Source organism: Erpetoichthys calabaricus, chromosome 8, assembly GCF_900747795.2.
Source record: "Erpetoichthys calabaricus chromosome 8, fErpCal1.3, whole genome shotgun sequence".
In the NCBI taxonomy this organism is placed as follows: Eukaryota; Metazoa; Chordata; class Cladistia; order Polypteriformes; family Polypteridae; genus Erpetoichthys; species Erpetoichthys calabaricus.
The window spans coordinates 83,176,575-83,195,245 of NC_041401.2; the positions used below are offsets into that span (position 1 = coordinate 83,176,575).

General features: G+C 38.6%; 1 protein-coding gene across 2 annotated transcripts in view; it reads right to left on the reverse strand.

Annotated features, from left to right (window-relative positions):
* LOC114655773 (peripheral-type benzodiazepine receptor-associated protein 1) overlaps nt 1-18,671 on the reverse strand; it is a 380,104-nt gene that overhangs the window by 106,220 nt on the left and 255,213 nt on the right. For both annotated transcript variants that reach the window (XM_051930810.1, XM_051930809.1), the window contains 2 exons: nt 15,883-16,056; nt 7,910-8,041 (listed from right to left, as the gene is read on the reverse strand). In XM_051930810.1, coding sequence (XP_051786770.1) covers nt 7,910-8,041; nt 15,883-16,056 — 306 coding nt within the window. The remainder of the gene's footprint in view (nt 1-7,909; nt 8,042-15,882; nt 16,057-18,671) is intronic.

The window sequence follows — 18,671 nt, forward strand, 5'->3', positions numbered from 1 at the left end:
GTTACTCTAATTTGGTCCTGTGGATGCCCTGCCCTGTGTTATTTCATGCCTTGCAACCAAGTGTATGAACTTTGACTCTATTTTTAATTTCTGGTTTTGTCTGCTTTTAGTATTTGCCAATTAAGCATACCTGTTTGATACATTTTTGCTTCTGCTTTGGTCCTGTTTTTGAAATTTCTGTTAATAAATCTTAAAATATAAAGGAGTTTTGTTTCAATTATTCTGGGATAGTACTTAGTTTTATAGTTTTGCTTCATATTGGCCTATGCAGTATGTGATATTATCAATAAAAAGTGAAATACTGTGAACATTGTTGGAAAAAAATACTTTTGCCCTGCATAAAGTAGATGTCTTAAACAATATGCCACATTTACAGTTTGTTAGTATAATATCTGTGGAGGGGTTATAAAGTAAGTTTTAATGAATTCACCCTAAGTGTATATAAACTTGTGACTTCAACTGCATGTACATTGTGCGTGTCTTGGCAAAAAAAAAAACATCATTGATCAAGCAAATGTAGTGTAGAAGACACAGAAAATATCTTTTATTCAAAAATCAAGGATAAAGTGATAATTATTAAATGAGAATAAAATCATAAAACCTACACACAAAAATACTTATTTGACATATGGTAATATAATAGCTCAAGACAAATTTGCCTCATATATATATAGTTATAGCTATATCAGGACATTTAATACTGTTCACATAGACAAGGCAGAAACTATGCCATGGCGTTGACTAAATGTACAATTCGACTGCCCCCTAGTGACCTTCTGGAGCAGGTACAGACAGTTCTGGCAAATAAATAAAAGTATAAAAGACCTGGGCCAGTAGCTTTAAAAAATTACAGACATTTGAGAACTATATCTATATTTAAACCTCTGGATGACTGTTGCAATATTGTGTTAAATTATAAAGACCACAATAAGTCCATTTAAACTATTAACAATGAAAATGGGATCAAGGAAAAAATATCCAGATTGTTAGCCTATAAGATAAAGTGACAAAGTTAGTCCAGATTTGTAAATACGGGAAATCAACTAAATGACATTTATGTTTCAGGAGATTAACTGACACAGAGTAAAATACCAGTTATTAAGTTAATGTTCAAAAATGCTCAGAATATTAGAAGAAATAGAAAAATTGCCAGTTGGTTAAAAGCAGTATGGCAAAATTGGAACACACACACACACACTCTTGTCACACTTTTTAAAAATGAGGATCACCACACCCATCTGCCAATTCTGAGGAACACTTCCCCTCTTTCTACACAACAATGAAGAGGACTTCTAGACAACGCACTAGCAAGTAGTGATTAGTTGACAGCTCAGGCCCTCTCTTTACCTGAGTGTCCAGAACACATGACCTCAGGTTAGAAAACATTACTATAAAGTCAATTATTAACCTCTGGCCCAAGGTAATCTGTTACCAGGTATAGGTAAGAGTGACTTTGTGCTCAAACATCACTCTCATTATTTACAATCTATGACTAGTGTAGACATCTAGCAATAAACTTCTGTTAGGATTAAGATCAGGCAAACTGTACTTCTGCTCTTCATGTGACTGTTGAACTCTTGCAATGTTATTACCAAGTCAGTAGATGGCACCCCTTCCAGCACTAAGTTCAATGCCTCCAAGAGTGTTGACTGGTGAAATTTCCCAAAGTGTTTTTCACACTGAATTTGCTGGATTCGCTGGTGACTTTGTTTGCCGAATACTTCCCTGAAAATTCACAATGTGGCTGTGATGCCTTGGGTGCCTGCAGCCTTGCATCTTATATTTCCTGGGATCACAACAGTCATGTACTTAGACAGACTAGTGTAATGAGGACACAATCAAGTACATATGTGCTTAGTGCAGGCTACGCTAAACAAGGAAAAACATTTTTGTGGGGATTAAAACCAATAATAAAAATAAACAGATCTAAAACAATATATAAAAATCAAGAATAAAATCTACTTCCTTTTCTTCTTCTTAGTGCATATCTCTCTCATCTCCCATTGCCAACCCTATGGATCTTCTTAGCAAGGCTGAGGCTCCGGGGAATGTAGTCAACCTTCACTCTACTTTAAATCAAGCCAGCTTAGGAGGACATTTTTTTTCTCAGCACCCTGTAATGCATAGTGAAGCTAACTAGACTTCGCCGAGCTTTAGCACCACCACAGGCTGGATTGCATAATAATTGGCTACCAGAGGTGCATTGGTGCACATGAGACTGTCATTACATCTGACTCTTACCCTTTACTATGCTGGTGGTGAGCCCACATACATTGTGGCTCTACACAGCTTTCCCTGGCCAAGTCTGATTTTGGTTGTGAATCATTAAATGGTTTCTGGCAAACATCACTCTCTGACTATGCTTCATTGAAATTATTAAGGGTATGTTTAATTTAATTTTATCATTCTTAAAAGTCTAATTTTTGATTGTTCTTGGTTCCCTCCCTACTGCCATAGTGATTTGCCATTTAAGCACATAAACCTCTACCATGCAAAGATTAAAGTTCTAGGATGTGAAGATCTACTATAGTAATGCATTATTCCATGTTCTATTTTTACTATTCTAGAATTAATTTACTGTACTTACTCTTAACATGAAATCCTTTTTAAAGCCCACATTTCCTTTTCCAATTAAATTAAGGCTACCACAAAAAAGTATTTTTTAGGAGTCAGTTATGGTTATGGGTTGCACATTGCTAGTGCTGCTGCCTTACAGTAAGGAGACTTGGGTTCACATCCCGGGTCGTCCCTATGTCTGTGTGGGTTTCCTCCCATAGTCTAATGACATGCAGGTTAAGTGAACTGGGGATCCTAAATTGGCTGCAGTGTGTGGTTGGCGTGTGCATGTGTTCACCCTATGCTGTACTGGCGTTTTCCTGCCTTAATGCACTATGCTAGCTGGGATAAGCTCCAGCACCTCCCGTGACTCTGTTTAGGACTGAATGGGTTAGAAAATGACTGACCTACAGTTATGATTATCCCAGAGGTAAAACCACTAACATTTCCAGGAAGATGTATAAAACCAGTTAATGAAGTATGAAATATAGGACAGTAGCACCTCGTGGGCTCCAAGTATCATTATACTTTGTTTTTTTTTACATTGTTCCTTTAGCACTAGAATTACCAGAGTCAACGGAAAAACTCGTAGATCTGGCCCACCTTAAAACCGTTCTCACCTCTCTTTTGTCTTCTAAATGTGCCGATTAAGACGAGCAGCAAAAAGCCGGCTATTCCATCCCCCACCATCGCAAAACGTTCACTAAGTTTTCCCAGCTCATGCCTTGTTTGATTACCTGGGAGTGACTGAACTGGAGTTTTAGAGTGGAAATAATAGATTGCTATTTGGAACATACGCATTTCATGTGTGTTCCGTTTCTACAGTAATCTGTGTAAACACATTGTTAAAACAGAATCTTTTTCATATTTTAGTAATAAATGTTACAAAATGTAGGCATAATATATAGAATGTGTGAAGCCTGACGGTCAAACATCAAATAAACACTTTCACAAAAGGTCCAAGAATGTCACCACACCTTCCGTGGCGTAACACTGAGATTTGCGGACTCAGAGCATGGCAGCCTTGCCGCGCCGTATAGACCAGAGTTTGATTCCCCGTTGGGGAGGAAGTGTTTTTTTTTTCTTTGTAGCCTCAAACAGACACAAAATTTATAAATTGGTATGCACTGTAAATCGTTAAGTTTAAAATGTCGATCGCGGTTATTTCTGTTAATTAATTCATGCTTTTTTACTTAGAGTCAGAACAGGAGCTTATTCAGCTTCTGATCTGACTCTAAGTAACAGCGCCAGTATAAATCACACCCAATCTGACGCTGTTCATTTTCAAATAATATTGCATTACTTCAATGATGTTTTCTGATTGGTACTATTCGGGTCATAAAATGATTTCTTCAAAACTTCACATATACTTGTTTTGAGATAATGAATAGAGCTGCAAATTACAGGTGCTTGTTCAGTGTAATAGGAACTATAGCACAGAGAGGTGTGTACACTGCAACAAGGACACATGTCGTAAATGTAGGAAGGGCACTCCTTGTGTGAGTTATAGCGTGTCTTTATGTGAAAACAGCAGTGTCAGATGGGTAGTGTCTGATGATTGCATATAGCACTGAAGTTACTGCTCTTTACTATGCTTTCCTCTGCATGTCCTGGAGTACAAAAGAAACAGCATACAGCAACATGTGGGGACTGGCAAGATTGGGGGAAAAAAACACGCGGTCGTATGTATCGTGATACACTGCAGAGCTATAGCGTGTCTTTATGTGAAAACAGCAGTGTCAGATGGGGTAGGGAAGGATGAAAAGTGAATAAAAAAAAACAAAAACAAAGCTAACCTTTACAAATATTATAAATTACACCGGCTGTTACAGACTGAAATCAAATGAAATGAGTTGTGCAGGATAAGACGATGGCGGAGAGGTGCGAACGGATTTAAGAAGCGATTTAAGGTGGGACGGATCTACAAGTTTTTTCGTAGGCTCTGGTAATTCTAGTGTTAGGTAAGCTTGCTGTTGCTGTACTAGCAGTGGTAGTGCTGCTGCATCGCAGTCAGGAGATTCTGGGTTCGCTTCCTGGGTCCTCCCTGTGTGGAGAGCGCTTTGAGTAGTGAGAAAAGTGCTATATTTATATAAATGTAAAGAATTACAGGTAAAATTCCGTTACAACGAAATTTTCATTACAACAAAGTATTTTTATGGTCCCGACAGCTTCTCCATATGACACGAATCTACAGAAATCTCATTACTACAAAGTACATTCAGTAGATACTTTCATTACAACGAAGTGCACAAAAGACCTTGAAATGCCTGAAGGAATCATCCACAGAGCAGTTAGTTCTGTGACTGCAGCTCAGTTGTGCACAATAATCCCCAAACAGAAACATTCTAATTTTTTTTTCTTTCTTCGAACTTTCCTCGTAGGCCCTAGTGTTTTTTTTTTTTTTTTTTTGTCTTTTTTGTTTCCTGTGTTTTCAGTGATACCTTTTGCTTATTGCTCGTCAACATTTGAAAAACATCCATTGGAATTTAACTCATTGTCACCCTCCTACAGAAACGGCAGACACGAAAAAACGATTAACAGTTCATATTAGAAAAAAAAACTACATTTTTGCAGCTCTCGATTGTGGCAAAAAGAAAAAAGACGTTGCCAGTGAATTCGGAATTTCGCTATCGATGCTGTCAACTTTCTTGAAAGACAGAGCAAAAAAAGTAGAAAAATCTCAGGTTGCAAACGTATGTGAACTGCTGCATTTGAAAACGTCGAAAAAGCTGTTTTTATGTGGTTCAGTGATTCTCGTTCAAGAAACATTCCTATTAATGCGGCACTCGATCAAAAAAATGTGAGGTTTGTAAACTCTCTTGGGACCTCCCCCAACTGGACAGCAAGCCGAAGAGTGTCCCGAAGTGCGATCTCTGCGTCTGTACGGGGCAATAGCAGATATGCTGCGTCTCTCCGCCAAAGTAAACAGTGTCATGCTTGGGTCACAGATTTGCACAGAAACACAGAAGATTGTAGAGACTGGAACTTTATTCAAACGCTGCAAACAAACATGTCTCTTTTCAAAAGTTTAAACGTGCTCCTTGACAAGACGGTGATGACAAATCCGTCTCACAATTAAAAGAATGCAAACATATCTTCCTCTTCAAAAGAGTGCGCGTCAGGAGCAGGGAAGGACAGAGATAGAGAAAGGCAAACAAACAATCAGCAACTGACGGGTGCTTTTGGACTTTTAAGTCTGCGAAGTACCACGCGGATCACGCGATAGATCAGCCGCAAGTAAGCCCAGCAGCACGGGAGCAATGTGACGGTAGTCTTTCAGCTTTTAACCTGTAGGGGTGCAATCAGCCCCCCAGCTCACAACAGAAAAGATCTCGAGGGGTGATGCAAGGTTAGGAGCATGTAAATTGTAAATGCAGATACTGTAACAGGTTTACTTGATCACTGACCTGGCCACTACTCTGCCTGACTGCTGTGTCTGTGTATAGCAGAGTGGCAGATCACGCTACAATAAATAACTGTGCCGTTCCTGTTTCAAGCTGAATAAAGCTGGTTTTGCTAAAGTACTGAGACTAAGCCTCATGTTTTGGGGTGCAAGACAGGGACTTACAAAAGAGTTCAGAAACCTCACGATATGACGAAGAAATAATGATTCGGCTCCTGATTGATAACTGTGCAGCCCACAACATGCTTCCACATTTAGGTAATGTTCGCGTTGAATCCCTCCCACCCAATTGCATGGCAGCACTTCAACCACTGGTTTTGGGCATCATTTGCACCCTGAAAGTGTATTATGGCAAGGAAATGCTGAGAAAAATTCTCGTCAGCATAACTTGTAGGCAGGAGGAGATTAAAATTAATGCGAAAGAAGCTATTGAAATGATTGCAAACGCCTGGATACAAGTTAAACAAAGCACTATAGTAACAAATACAGAATCTCATTACAACAAATTTTTTGTTACAACGAAATATTTTTTAGGTCCCTGTGAGTTCATTGTAACGGAATTTTACCTGCATTACTAATTAGAATTATTCTCTGACTTTGCAGGCTCCCTATTTTTAGAGACTCCCCTGCAGTGGCTCTGAAGCTGTTCATTTGCATGATGGAATTCCAGCTCAGTGGTGGTGACTCATCCCCAGGATGATAAAGTGATCCAGTGACTACTTCCAATTCATTAAAACGGAACACAAACTCTCTAAAAATGGCAGGCTGGCCTTCATTTCAATTGCAGTAATGTGGCCAGTGACAAAGACACATCAGAAGGGTCTTGAGTGTTGCAGTGTCAGATGGCACAACAGGTGTTTTGAGTACTACACTGTCATGTGGTGCAGCAGAGGTGTTAAACACTGTATTACTGTATGGTGATCTGTCCCTTATATGTGGGCTGGTGAACTGCCTTGTCTGGAGTTAAAGTTGTACTGGTCTGTCAGTTGTCTTCTTCACTGAACTGATAACTGCAAATGGCATTCCAGGTCAGGATGTCAGCTTTAAAACTCTCCCTCTGTGCGGTCTAACCACCAGCCCTACTTTACGTTGGCTCCAGCAGACCCCCGTGACCCTGTAGTTAGGATATAGCGGGTTGGATAATGGATGGATGGATGATCCAAATTATTGTTTCAGTTTGAACTACGTGACTTGGTAGTTTGTTTCAGATTCCCACGATTCTTTCTTTCTTGTTTCAGTCCTAAATGCACTTAACTGTCACTGATTATCTTGAGTGGGTGGTTCACTATTTAACTAAATCCTGCTGAATTAACTTTTCCAATGTTTTCAAGAATTTTGAAGCCCTGGCTGATGTCTCCATACAGCCTTCTATGCTTGAGAGTTAAAAGTTGAATTCCCTGTGCCTGTCAGTGCACGACATGCCCTTTACTCCTGTAATGCACTTGGTGGATCTACTATGAATAACTTTAAGTGTTACTATATATTGTTTGTAGTTTGGTGACCAGAACTGTACACAAAACACCAAAAGCTATCTTATTAGTGCATTATTCAATCTCAGTATAATGTTCCCTTTGGCATGTTATTTGCCTTTTTAATTGCTACTCACACAGCTTAGACAGTGAGAATGTTGCATCAATGTAAACCAAAAATGTTTGCCAGAAGTTGTTTACAGAAGCATAGTGTTGCTTATCCTATTTATAATTAACATTTTATTTTGCCTGTGAATATTATTTTTCACATCTGTATATTAAACTGCCAGGTCTGGTCCAGGCCATTTCTGAAGAGCTTTCTGCCTCTTCAATATTTAAAATGTTGTTACCCATTTTTTTCCTTAAGTGCACAGGATCTAAAAAGGACCATTTTACAATTCTAGAAATAAAGTGTTTAATCCCCTAAGATAAAATATAAATAATTGTTTAAAAATGAAAATGTGATTCACAATTTTCTTACCTGACCATGGTCAGCTGTGGACTTTTTTGAGGAACTTACTGCCAGCTGACGTTGTAAGCGCAGCACTTCTTTCTGTGACTCTCTAAGAAGCCTCTCAAAATCATTCAGTCCTGGATGAATTGATGTCCCCTGCTGAAAGAAAACATTTTAGTTTTCCACAATGTAGTTACAGAACACTTGCAGGAATTGATCACTACTGCCCAGAAGCTTTGTTGAGTCATTCTTTATTAGTGTAATTTGCAGTGGGTCACATTTAAGTCAGACATTCTTCAGCTATGTGTTAAGAACAGGGACCTATGCAGCTTGACGTCTGGTAATGTGAGTATCAGCCAAGTTATGGTTAGGTAAAAAAAAAGTCGAGTTATGCACGTGTAGAGCTGCTAATGTCTAGATTATGGCAAACTGATCTTTTATTAGATAATGTGAGGTTACAAGCCACATATTCTGCACACTAGCACAAATGCCCCTTAAGAAGCCACTATAGACATTGCTTAGACACTTTATGGCAACAGGCTCGTTAACTTTTGGTGGCATGTCAGAAACATGTTCAATCACAGAAAATGACAAATTTAGACCTCAGTACTTTTTTGACTAAGGGTATAAGAGGGGTTTCAGAAGACAGAAAAGACACATTTCAGTCAGTATAATGATTATTTACATTATCAGGCACACAAATATGGAGAAGTAAAATTCAGATGTGTTTAAGACTTAGATGCAAGTGTTGCTTACTTTATTAGTGATAACTATGACTGGCAATGTGAATGGTTATTGGGTGCCTATTCCTTTAAAAAGATTTCAGTGTGAGTGATTCATTTATCTTGGAGGATAAAGCTTTTGGAGCCTCATATTAAGCCACAAGACATTTTTCTCTTAAATGTCAATCCTAGTAGCAGTACCACTTAACTGTTAACTCTGAAATCTCTCTATTTTAATAAAAAATTCTTGGGTCGAGATGTGATTTTCTTGGAGACACTTTAACGTCCTGCAAGACAAGGAAGTGAGACAAAAGGACAGCTGCTGTACAGGCTTTTAAATGATCGACGCGACATGCAGATCACGCAGCACGGCACAAGCAGCAGCTGGCTTAAAGGACAGCTGTTGTACAGGCTTTTAAATGATTGATGTGCAGCGCGACATGTAGATCATGCAGCACGGCACAAGCAGCAGCAGCAGCAAGCCAGCTGATCGAGCATAGAGGAGGTAAAACAAAAAAATGTATTTGTTTCCCATTGTATCACTGTTTAAGACGGGGTTTCTGAGAAGCGACCGCATCTCCTTAGCGTGCATTCAGCCCCCCTCTTCACAATGTGAGAAGCAGAGCCGTGAAGTGCCTGGCGCGTAGCACGCCCTCTGGAATAAATCATTCAATACAGCTTTATTACTGGCAAATATCAAGAAATAAAAAATGAATGAAAATGAAAATAACAATCTCTTTAAATTGTATAGCTGGTTAACCAAACCCGGAACCCCCTAGTAAGTGTCACGCATGGGTGCATGGGGAGTGGCTTAAGGACCCGACGAGTTCCGCAACAAGTCGTGCCAGGGGACAATGGTAGGGTACTAACCTCTCTTTTTATGTTTCTCCAGAAAGAACGAAGCACCGCCACCATAACTATTCCTGGAAGACTGTTGATTCCACCCACTTCTGGGTTCCTTTCTTACCTCTGGTCCCCTCCTGATGACGTCATTACCCATCAATTACCACGGCTTCCCCATCATTTCATCACTTCCTGTCCTTCATTATAAATTGTCCGCGCAGCCATTTTTTTCCCATCTGTTGTACTGAGTTGAAAACACTGACAAATTTTCTTTTGATTTACAGTATACGGGGCCTGAAAAACCCCAAACCTTCACGATTGTCTCCGTTTTCATTACATAAGTTAATATGAACTAATTTTTATAAGTGAAGGTGTCACACTGAATCCCAAACTGCTTTCTAACTCGCAAATAAGGTAATCTGAACTAATTTTTATAAGTGAAGATAGCATATTGAATCCCAAATCATTTTGCTTTCTACATTTTTAGAATTGTTTACATGTTTTCAATTGCCCTTTGCTACTGTATAATAACACAGATAACATACTGATATATATCACTATTGTTATTCATTATTTACCAAGCATCCTTACACAAGGTAGCCTACAATGCAAACCATAAAATTGCTCATTTGAGCAATTGGAAAATACAATAGAAAACAAAATTCAAAGTAGTGAAAAAGAAGTTTAGTATATAATTAGCCTCATTATATGAAACAATGTCTTAGCGATGCATAAAAAAGGGACACTTTAGGATAGTACCGTAGGTGTAGAATTGAGAAAACAGAAACTATAACTAAAAAATGTGAGGAAAAGTGGTTACAATGGGTTTGATAGGAAATTATGGTAAAAGATTAGAAGGAGAGCAATCTGTGACATTATGATATGTTACTTGTGTTTTCATAAGAATAAGATAAATTTGATTTATATTAAATGTCCACTTTGTAAATGTTGTGTAGCATCTTGTAACAATATACATTAATGTCTTAGGTGGACATTATCTAAACTGATGAAGCATTTCTAGAGGTTCCAGGTTATATTAACGCAGTGGCACCCTCTACACCAAAAGAACAAGAATTAATTATGAGACTGCCTTTAAAAGTCAGTTAAAATTAATTAATTTGAAATGTTCACAGATCTACTTGGATTTTCATTTTCATGTTGAAAAACAGCATAACCACATTATTTTTAAAATGGAAAAAAGAAAACCACTGTTGAGAGATTCAGCCATTTTAAAATGAGACTGGCTATACAGTGCATCCGGAAAGTATTCACAGCGCATCACTTTTTCCACATTTTGTTATATTATAGCCTTATTCCAAAATGGATTAAATTCATTTTTTTCCTCAGAATGCTACACACAACACCCCATAATGACAATGTGAAAAAAGTTTACTTGAGGTTTTTGCAAATTTATTAAAAATAAAAAAACTGAGAAATCACATGTACATAAGTATTCACAGCCTTTGCTCAATACTTTGTCGATGCACCTTTGGCAGCAATTACAGCCTCAAGTCTATTTGAATATGATGCCACAAGCTTGGCACACCTATCCTTGGCCAGTTTCGCCCATTCCTCTTTGCAGCACCTCTCAAGCTCCATCAGGTTGGATGGGAAGCGCTGGTGCACAGGTATTTTAAGATCTCTCCAGAGATGTTCAATCAGATTCAAGTCTGGGCTCTGGCTGGGCCACTCAAGGACATTCACAGAGTTGTCCTGAAGCCACTCCTTTGATATCTTGGCTGTGTGCTTAGGGTTGTTGTCCTGCTGAAAGATGAACCGTCACCCCAGTCTGAGGTCAAGAGCGCTCTGGAGCAGGTTTTCATCCAGGATGTCTCTGTACATTGCTGCAGTCATCTTTCCCTTTATCCTGACTAGTCTCCCAGTCTCTGCCACTGAAAAACATCCCCACAGCATGATGCTGCCACCACCATGCTTCACTGTAGGGATGGTATTGGCCTGGTGATGAGCGGTGCCTGGTTTCCTCCAAACGTGACCCTTGGCATTCACACCAGAGTTCAATCTTTGTCTCATCAGACCAGAGAATTTTCTTTCTCATGGTCTGAGAGTCCTTCAGGTGCCTTTTGGCAAACTCCAGGCTGGCTGCCATGTGCCTTTTACTAAGGAGTGGCTTCCGTCTGGCCAATCTACCATACAGGCCTGATTGGTGGATTGCTGCAGAGATGGTTGTCCTTCTGGAAGGTTCTCCTCTCTCCACAGAGTGACCATCGGGTTCTTGGTCACCTCCCTGACTAAGGCCCTTCTCCCCCGATCACTCAGTTTAGATGGCCGGCCAGCTCTAGGAAGAGTCCTGGTGGTTTCGAACTTCTTCCATTTACGGATGATGGAGGCCACTGTGCTCATTGGGACCTTCAAAGCAGCAGAAAGTTTTCTGTAACCTTCCCCAGATTTGTGCCTCGAGACAATCCTGTCTCGGAGGTCTACAGACAATTTCTTTGACTTCATGCTTGGTTTGTGCTCTGACATGAACTGTCAACTGTGGAACCTTATATAGACAGGTGTGTGCCTTTCCAAATCATGTCCAATCAACTGAATTTACCACAGGTGGACTCCAATTAAGCTACAGAAACATCTCAAGGATGATCTGGGGAAACAGGATGCACCTGAGCTCAATTTATTTTTAATAAATTTGCAAAAATCTCAAGTAAACTTTTTTCACGTTGTCATTATGGGGTGTTGTGGGTAGAATTCTGAGGAAAAAAATGAATGTAATCCATTTTGGAATAAGGCTGTAACATAACAAAATGTGGAAAAAGTGATGCACTGTGAATACTTTCCAGATGCACTGTAAGCCTCATGTTTTCACCAATGGCTCTGTTAATCTTACTCTGCAGTAGCCTTGCTGTTTCTGCTCTGTAGACAGCTAGACAATAATCATGTAAAAATCGCATAGATTCTTTCACTATACTTAAGATGATGCCTGCTCTGGTTAGACTTATAAAGCAAAGAGGGAATACTGACCTTCTGAAGTGGGCAATGAAGTGAAAAGAACTGTACATACATTATAGGCATACATCCAGTGCTTGAATGGGAGAAAGCCAATACAACATATTGGTGTATAATGCCCACTTCACGCCCACCATACATCCATCTATTTTCCTAACACACTTATCCAGGGCAGGGTCATGGTCCAGCTGGAGTGTATCCAGCATGTATCGGACACAGGGCAGAAACTATCCCTGGCGCCAGTCCATTACAGGGCGAATATAAACACACACACACACAACCACTAGTCAATTTAGCAATGCCAATTTACCCAAGTTTAATCAGGTTTAAGTTTAGCAATATCAGTACAAATGTATTTACTGTTGGAAAAGTGCACTGTCATTCCGGCCTCTGAGTGCCAGGTCTACATGAAGTCTGCATGTATTTACAGATTGATTGGCCCTAAGGACATCAATGTACTTACTCAAAAACACTGTGCACACATCTTCTAGTACTAGCAAAATATCATGCATTTAAAAAAATAACTGGATTCAGGTGCTTCAATCTGCTCTATCGTGCACTCTTTTTCTAAGGGTTTTTTTTTTCATTATGCATGTGCAAGGTATGAAACAGCAAATGGCTTTTTTATTAAAAATACAATGCAGTGTAATAAGTTTAGCTCAGATTTACGGTTATTTGTAGAAAGTACAAAGAAACTCGTATATGCTTTTTTTTACAACAGACTTATTTGACGTGCATCTTGCTTTGTGGTCTATGTAAAATAACTACACAAACTGTAAAGGGGCAGGGTTCAGCATTATGTGGTGTCACACGTGTGAGACAGTTTAATGGCTCAGGTAATGGTAATTCTCCACTAATTCACGGGTTGCCGCTGCATGATAACGTGTTCTCTTTTCCTTACTCTGCAGACTGGAAGATTTACAGCTCTCTTCCAATAACATCACTTCTGATGTCTGTCCACCTGGACTCGCCTCTTTCTGCCTGCAGTCATATGACCAAAAGACTCGCCATCTTGGACAGCCTGAATAGGACTCAATTTTGCATTTTCACACACTTTATTTTGATTTAAATCTATTTCAATTATATGGGGCTTGCTCACAGGTGCCACAACACACTGAGACTGTCTCTGTTGATCCTATTACAGTTGTCATAACTCAGTGGCCACTGCAAGCACACAAACAAGCCTGGAATGCATCAAGAAAATAGGTCCAAGAATTTGTGATAAAATAATAATTTTTTTTTACTTCTTTCTATTATCACAAAGGTACTTCATAAACACAGAAGGCATACATTCTTAAATTCAAAACTTTACAACTTTAGTGAAAGTATTCGATAATTTTTAAGGCTTTTTCTAATCAACTTGAAAATACTAAACTTATCCCTTAATGTAGAAGGAATATACCAACACACTAATAGAGAGTATTTGTAAAAAAAGTACCTATTTATTACGAACTGAGTAAGCAAACTTTATACTGTATTCCTTATTGAAAGCATCTGAATTTTTATTTCCTTGATCTATTGTTCTGAAATGTATGTTCTTGATAGCAGAGGGTTCTATAGCATTCATAAAAGAAGATCACCTGTGAGGTCCAGTACTTTACTTTGTAACTTACTTCAAGGATTGTGCAAATATGCTAGTGTAAAAGTGAATGGGGGCAAAGGTTGGAGTGTATTTTGCATTATTTTAAAAAGAAGACTTTAAATTCTGAAAGTCTGAGTATTATAAGGTTAGTATCAGTGTTAGTAAAATATTATTTGAATTTTTTGCACATATATTATTAGAAATATATGTAGAATGTCAGATTAATTTCTAATAAGCTGTGTGTTGCACCAGTATAAAATATTTTTTTGTCTTGTTCAAAATGAAACTAGGAACCTTGAAGTATAAAATGTTAAGCTCTAAATGCACAGAGCTCCTTTAAAATGACACTGATTCAAAATACCAACGCCGAAGAGACATCTGTGCTGTCAGATAATGGCAGTTATGATTCATAGTAGCATTTCAAGCATCCTCATAATCTCCAGTGCAAATATACAGAAAACAAGATTATATGTCAAAATTTCCAAAAAAAAACCTACAAAATGTTGAAATGAAGAGATAAGCTCATATATTTGTTCATCAAATGAGAAATAGTCTTTTCAAATTACACATACTACCTGCACAGTGAAAGCTTCCATGTATAGTTAAAAAAAAATCTTTCCAATCACTGGTTTTTAATTTGTCATCATTCCCTTGTTTACATGAATGTGCTTGGGAGAATTAATAAATTGTTGTGATGGAATACTAAATAGAAACCTTTGTCATAGGCAGGCATCAGAAAGTCTATTACATCTTCTCACATAAGGGAGATTTATACTTTACTCCGGACACTTTCCCCTTTTACATCCAGCTGGATGCTGCACATTAGTGTTGGCTGAAGTGGCTCCTCACTCATTGTGTAAAGCACTTTGAGTTGCAAGAAAAGTGCTACAAAAATGTGAAGAATTGTTATTATTATTACTATTATTATTATTATCATCATCATCATCTTCTTCTACACATCCATCACAACTCATCAACTAAAATCAACTCAAGTAGTAATTTTTCAATGGAAGGAATATTAAAAAGAAAAAAAGTATAATTGCTATCATTATATGTATATTTTGTGCAGCTGAATCTATTTCTCTTCTGAATTACATATACAGTAAATTTGTAAATGGGGAGATGATTCCTACAACTCACAACCCAAGTTACTACTCTCTGTACTGTCATGGTCTGCTCCACTTTCTCCTGTTAGACCTCAAACCAGTCCAGGGAATAATGTCAGACAGGGCTTTAAGAGAGATGTTATTTTTTCTCTTCTTAGGAAGGATGCCACACAGTACATGCTCCCAAAAGCTGAAAGCTGAAAATCGAACATAAGATGTCAAGAAGGATGAACTGGATAAGTTCTTCTTAGGTTGCCTTGTTCAATGCAGGAACTTCAGCTAAGATATTGCTTGGGGTAGTTGGATAAGGGGGATAAAGAAAATGGGAATGTAACAAGGAAATCTTTGGGCCAGTGAAAAGATGTTATATAAGAACCTCCAGCTTATACATGATAAATAAAATACAGTGTTTTTATATTTTTTTCATTGAGCACTACTAATGGTCAAAAGAATAGAATGCAATGAGGGGATTTGGGAGCTTTAAAATGAGATAAGGAAATCAACAAGAAATATTCCAAAAGGTACAAGACTGACAGGAACCTGATATGCATTACAAATGTATTAAAAAATGACTGTTCAAAAATTATTAATAGATATCTCTTGCACCTAAGAATTTCAGTATTATGTGCATTGATGCACTGTTTTAAATGGAATAATAGCTGGATCTCTTACATCAATTTAGTTATAGACTTTCCAAATATATCTAATCTTTTCTAACACTTTGAAATTCTGATGTACTTAAACTGTACCTATTGTGCAATATATACATTTTAAAAACAGTACCTTTCCTTTTCCTGAGAACTGCAGCTCCCTGCATTCCTGGCGCAGGGCTTCAATTTCTTTATCTTTGGCAAGCAGAGTCTCAGCATGTGCTGCCAGGTCCCTAGCACGCTGTCTGGCAAAAGTCTTCTTGTATTGTTCTACTCCAGGACCCTTGACCAGTGCGGGAGCATTTACCTAAAGGAAAAATTGACCAAAAAGTAAGTGCACCCTTTTCATATTGGTCTAACATAACACTATATAAGCAACATTAATCTAGTCACTACTAAGTTATAACATATAATAAATCTAAATATAAGTGACAAACAGTATATGGTATATTCTACATTGTCATTATATATTAAAAAAAATAATCAACACTTTAAAAAGCCATGTGTGAAGTCAAGTACCATGCAGCTAAATGTGATAGACTGGATAAAAATGAGCACCTTGAAATTGGTGTTTGTGGCCACATTCCAGAAAGCTGAACTTGGCATGTAAATGTAGATCAGCTAGCTATACTGGAATAGTTCATGTTATACTGAAGTATAAAGAATCGTCTAATCAGCAGGTTGGTATAATATGAACACTGCAAGTGAGTGCCATAAAGTGAGGGAGAAACAGAGGCTAAGTCCTTCAAAAGAGCTCTCATTATACCAGTTAATATATGTACAGTACCTTATACTAGCTTATAATCACAAAATTGTGGTATCATTTGAATCAATGAGACGGTGAGGTCAAGCAGCCAGAATGAGGTTCCTTAGCAGAAATAGTTGTCTCCCTCTGTAAGACAAAGTAAGCAACTCATTTATCTAAGAGGACCCAACTTCTGAGAGGCAGCCCAGGACTAGTGCTGGGTGGTAAAGTAATCCTTCGCTATATCGCACTTTGCCTTTCGCGGCTTCACTCCATCGCGGATTTTATATGTAAGCATATTTAAATATATATCGCGGATTTTTCGCTGCTTCGCGGGTTTCTGCGGACAATGGGTCTTTTAATTTCTGGTACATGCTTCCTCAGTTGGTTTGCCCAGTTGATTTCATACAAGGGACACTATTGGCAGATGGCTGAGAAGCTACCCAACTTACTTTCTCTCTCTCTCTCTTGCGCTGACGTAGGGGGGTGTGAGCAGGGGGGCTGTTCGCACACCTAGACGATACAGACGCTCGTCTAAAAATGCTGAAAGATTATCTTCACGTTGCTATCTTTTGTGCAGCTGCAGCTGCTTCCTGAAACGACATGCTGAACGGTGCTTCGCATACTTAAAAGCACGAAGGGCACGTATTGATTTTTTTATCTGTCTCTCTCTATCTCTCTCTCTGCTCCTGACGGAGGGGGTGTGAGCTGCCGCCTTCAACAGCTTTGTGCCGTGGTGCTTCGCATAGTTAAAAGCCAAACAGCACTATTGATTTGTTTGCTCCTTTGAAGAGGAACATATGTTTGCATTCTTTTAATTGTGAGACTGAACTGTCATCTCTGTCTTGTCATGGAGCACAGTTTAAACTTTTGAAAAAGAGACAAATGTTTGTTTGTAGTGTTTGAATAACGTTCCTGTCTCTCTACAACCTCCTGTGTTTCTGCGCAAATCTGTGACCCAAGCATGACAATATAAAAATAACCATATAAACATATGGTTTCTACTTCGCGGATTTTCTTATTTCGCGGGTGGCTCTGGAACGCAACCCCCGCGATGGAGGAGGGATTACTGTATACCGGTTCATACCAAAAACCGTTTTTTATTTTTTTTATGATATGGATTTTTCTTATACTGCAACACCGGTTTAAATTGCCTAAACGACGTTCGGAACGTGGCGCAGCGGGAAACTGTTCAAGTGGGGACCTTTTTCACTGCTACACCGCTAAACACAGATTTGTTGCACTAGGGCTCTTTTTCACTGCTTCACCACCAAATAGTGGGCGGTAGCATAGGTATGCCGTGCGGTGAAAATGGACAGAGAGCCGAAAAAAAGCAGTCACGTCTGTCGCCTGGAGATGCTTTAGTTTTAAAAGGTCAGATGTGTAAGTACTGTTTCTATACTACTGGATAATACTGCAAGCCAAGTTGTACTTGTTTTATTTGTTTTCAATACAGTGTAATGTACCTGGGTACTGTGTAATAGTGTGACGACATTTTGACTTTATTCTCGACATTTCCACTTTAATCTTGACGCTTATGATGAGAATAAAGTCGACATGTTGACTTTATTCTCGTAATTTGTCATTAAAGTAGAACATCGTAAACTAAACTTCATCATAAAATGAATATTTAATTTACTAGATTTTCTCAAACCCCGTCATAAGTTATATAGCACATTAAATGCTTTGTGTTAAGTGATTTGTTCAGAGATGGGCACAACTCTGAATGGATGGCATAATTAAACATGTATAACGAAGATATTTTTAAAGTTCTGAACACTCCGTGGGCTAAGTTTATAACTAGTTTTAATTTCACAAAGACGTTTATCGTGTGGTGATTGGTTATTTGGTGAAAGAAAAAGGAAGGATAGGAACTGGGGTTTTGGTAGCCTACGTCAGATAGAGACAGCATGCATGCAATAAAGATAGCCCGCTCAGAAGAACATGCATTGAATTCTGTGTCCGTGTCTTCGACCAGCAGATCACAAACCCAACATTTACACAATATTTAAGTTAAACCTGTGAGATAGCTATTCATACATCCAGTTTTTTGGAGCCTCGTCACACCTGCCATAAAGTTCTCTACACTGAACATACACCTGGGGACCCCTTACTGCGAGGGAGCAGCACTACCGCCTCACTACCGTGCATGTGTAATACCTGCTTTAATGCCTTTC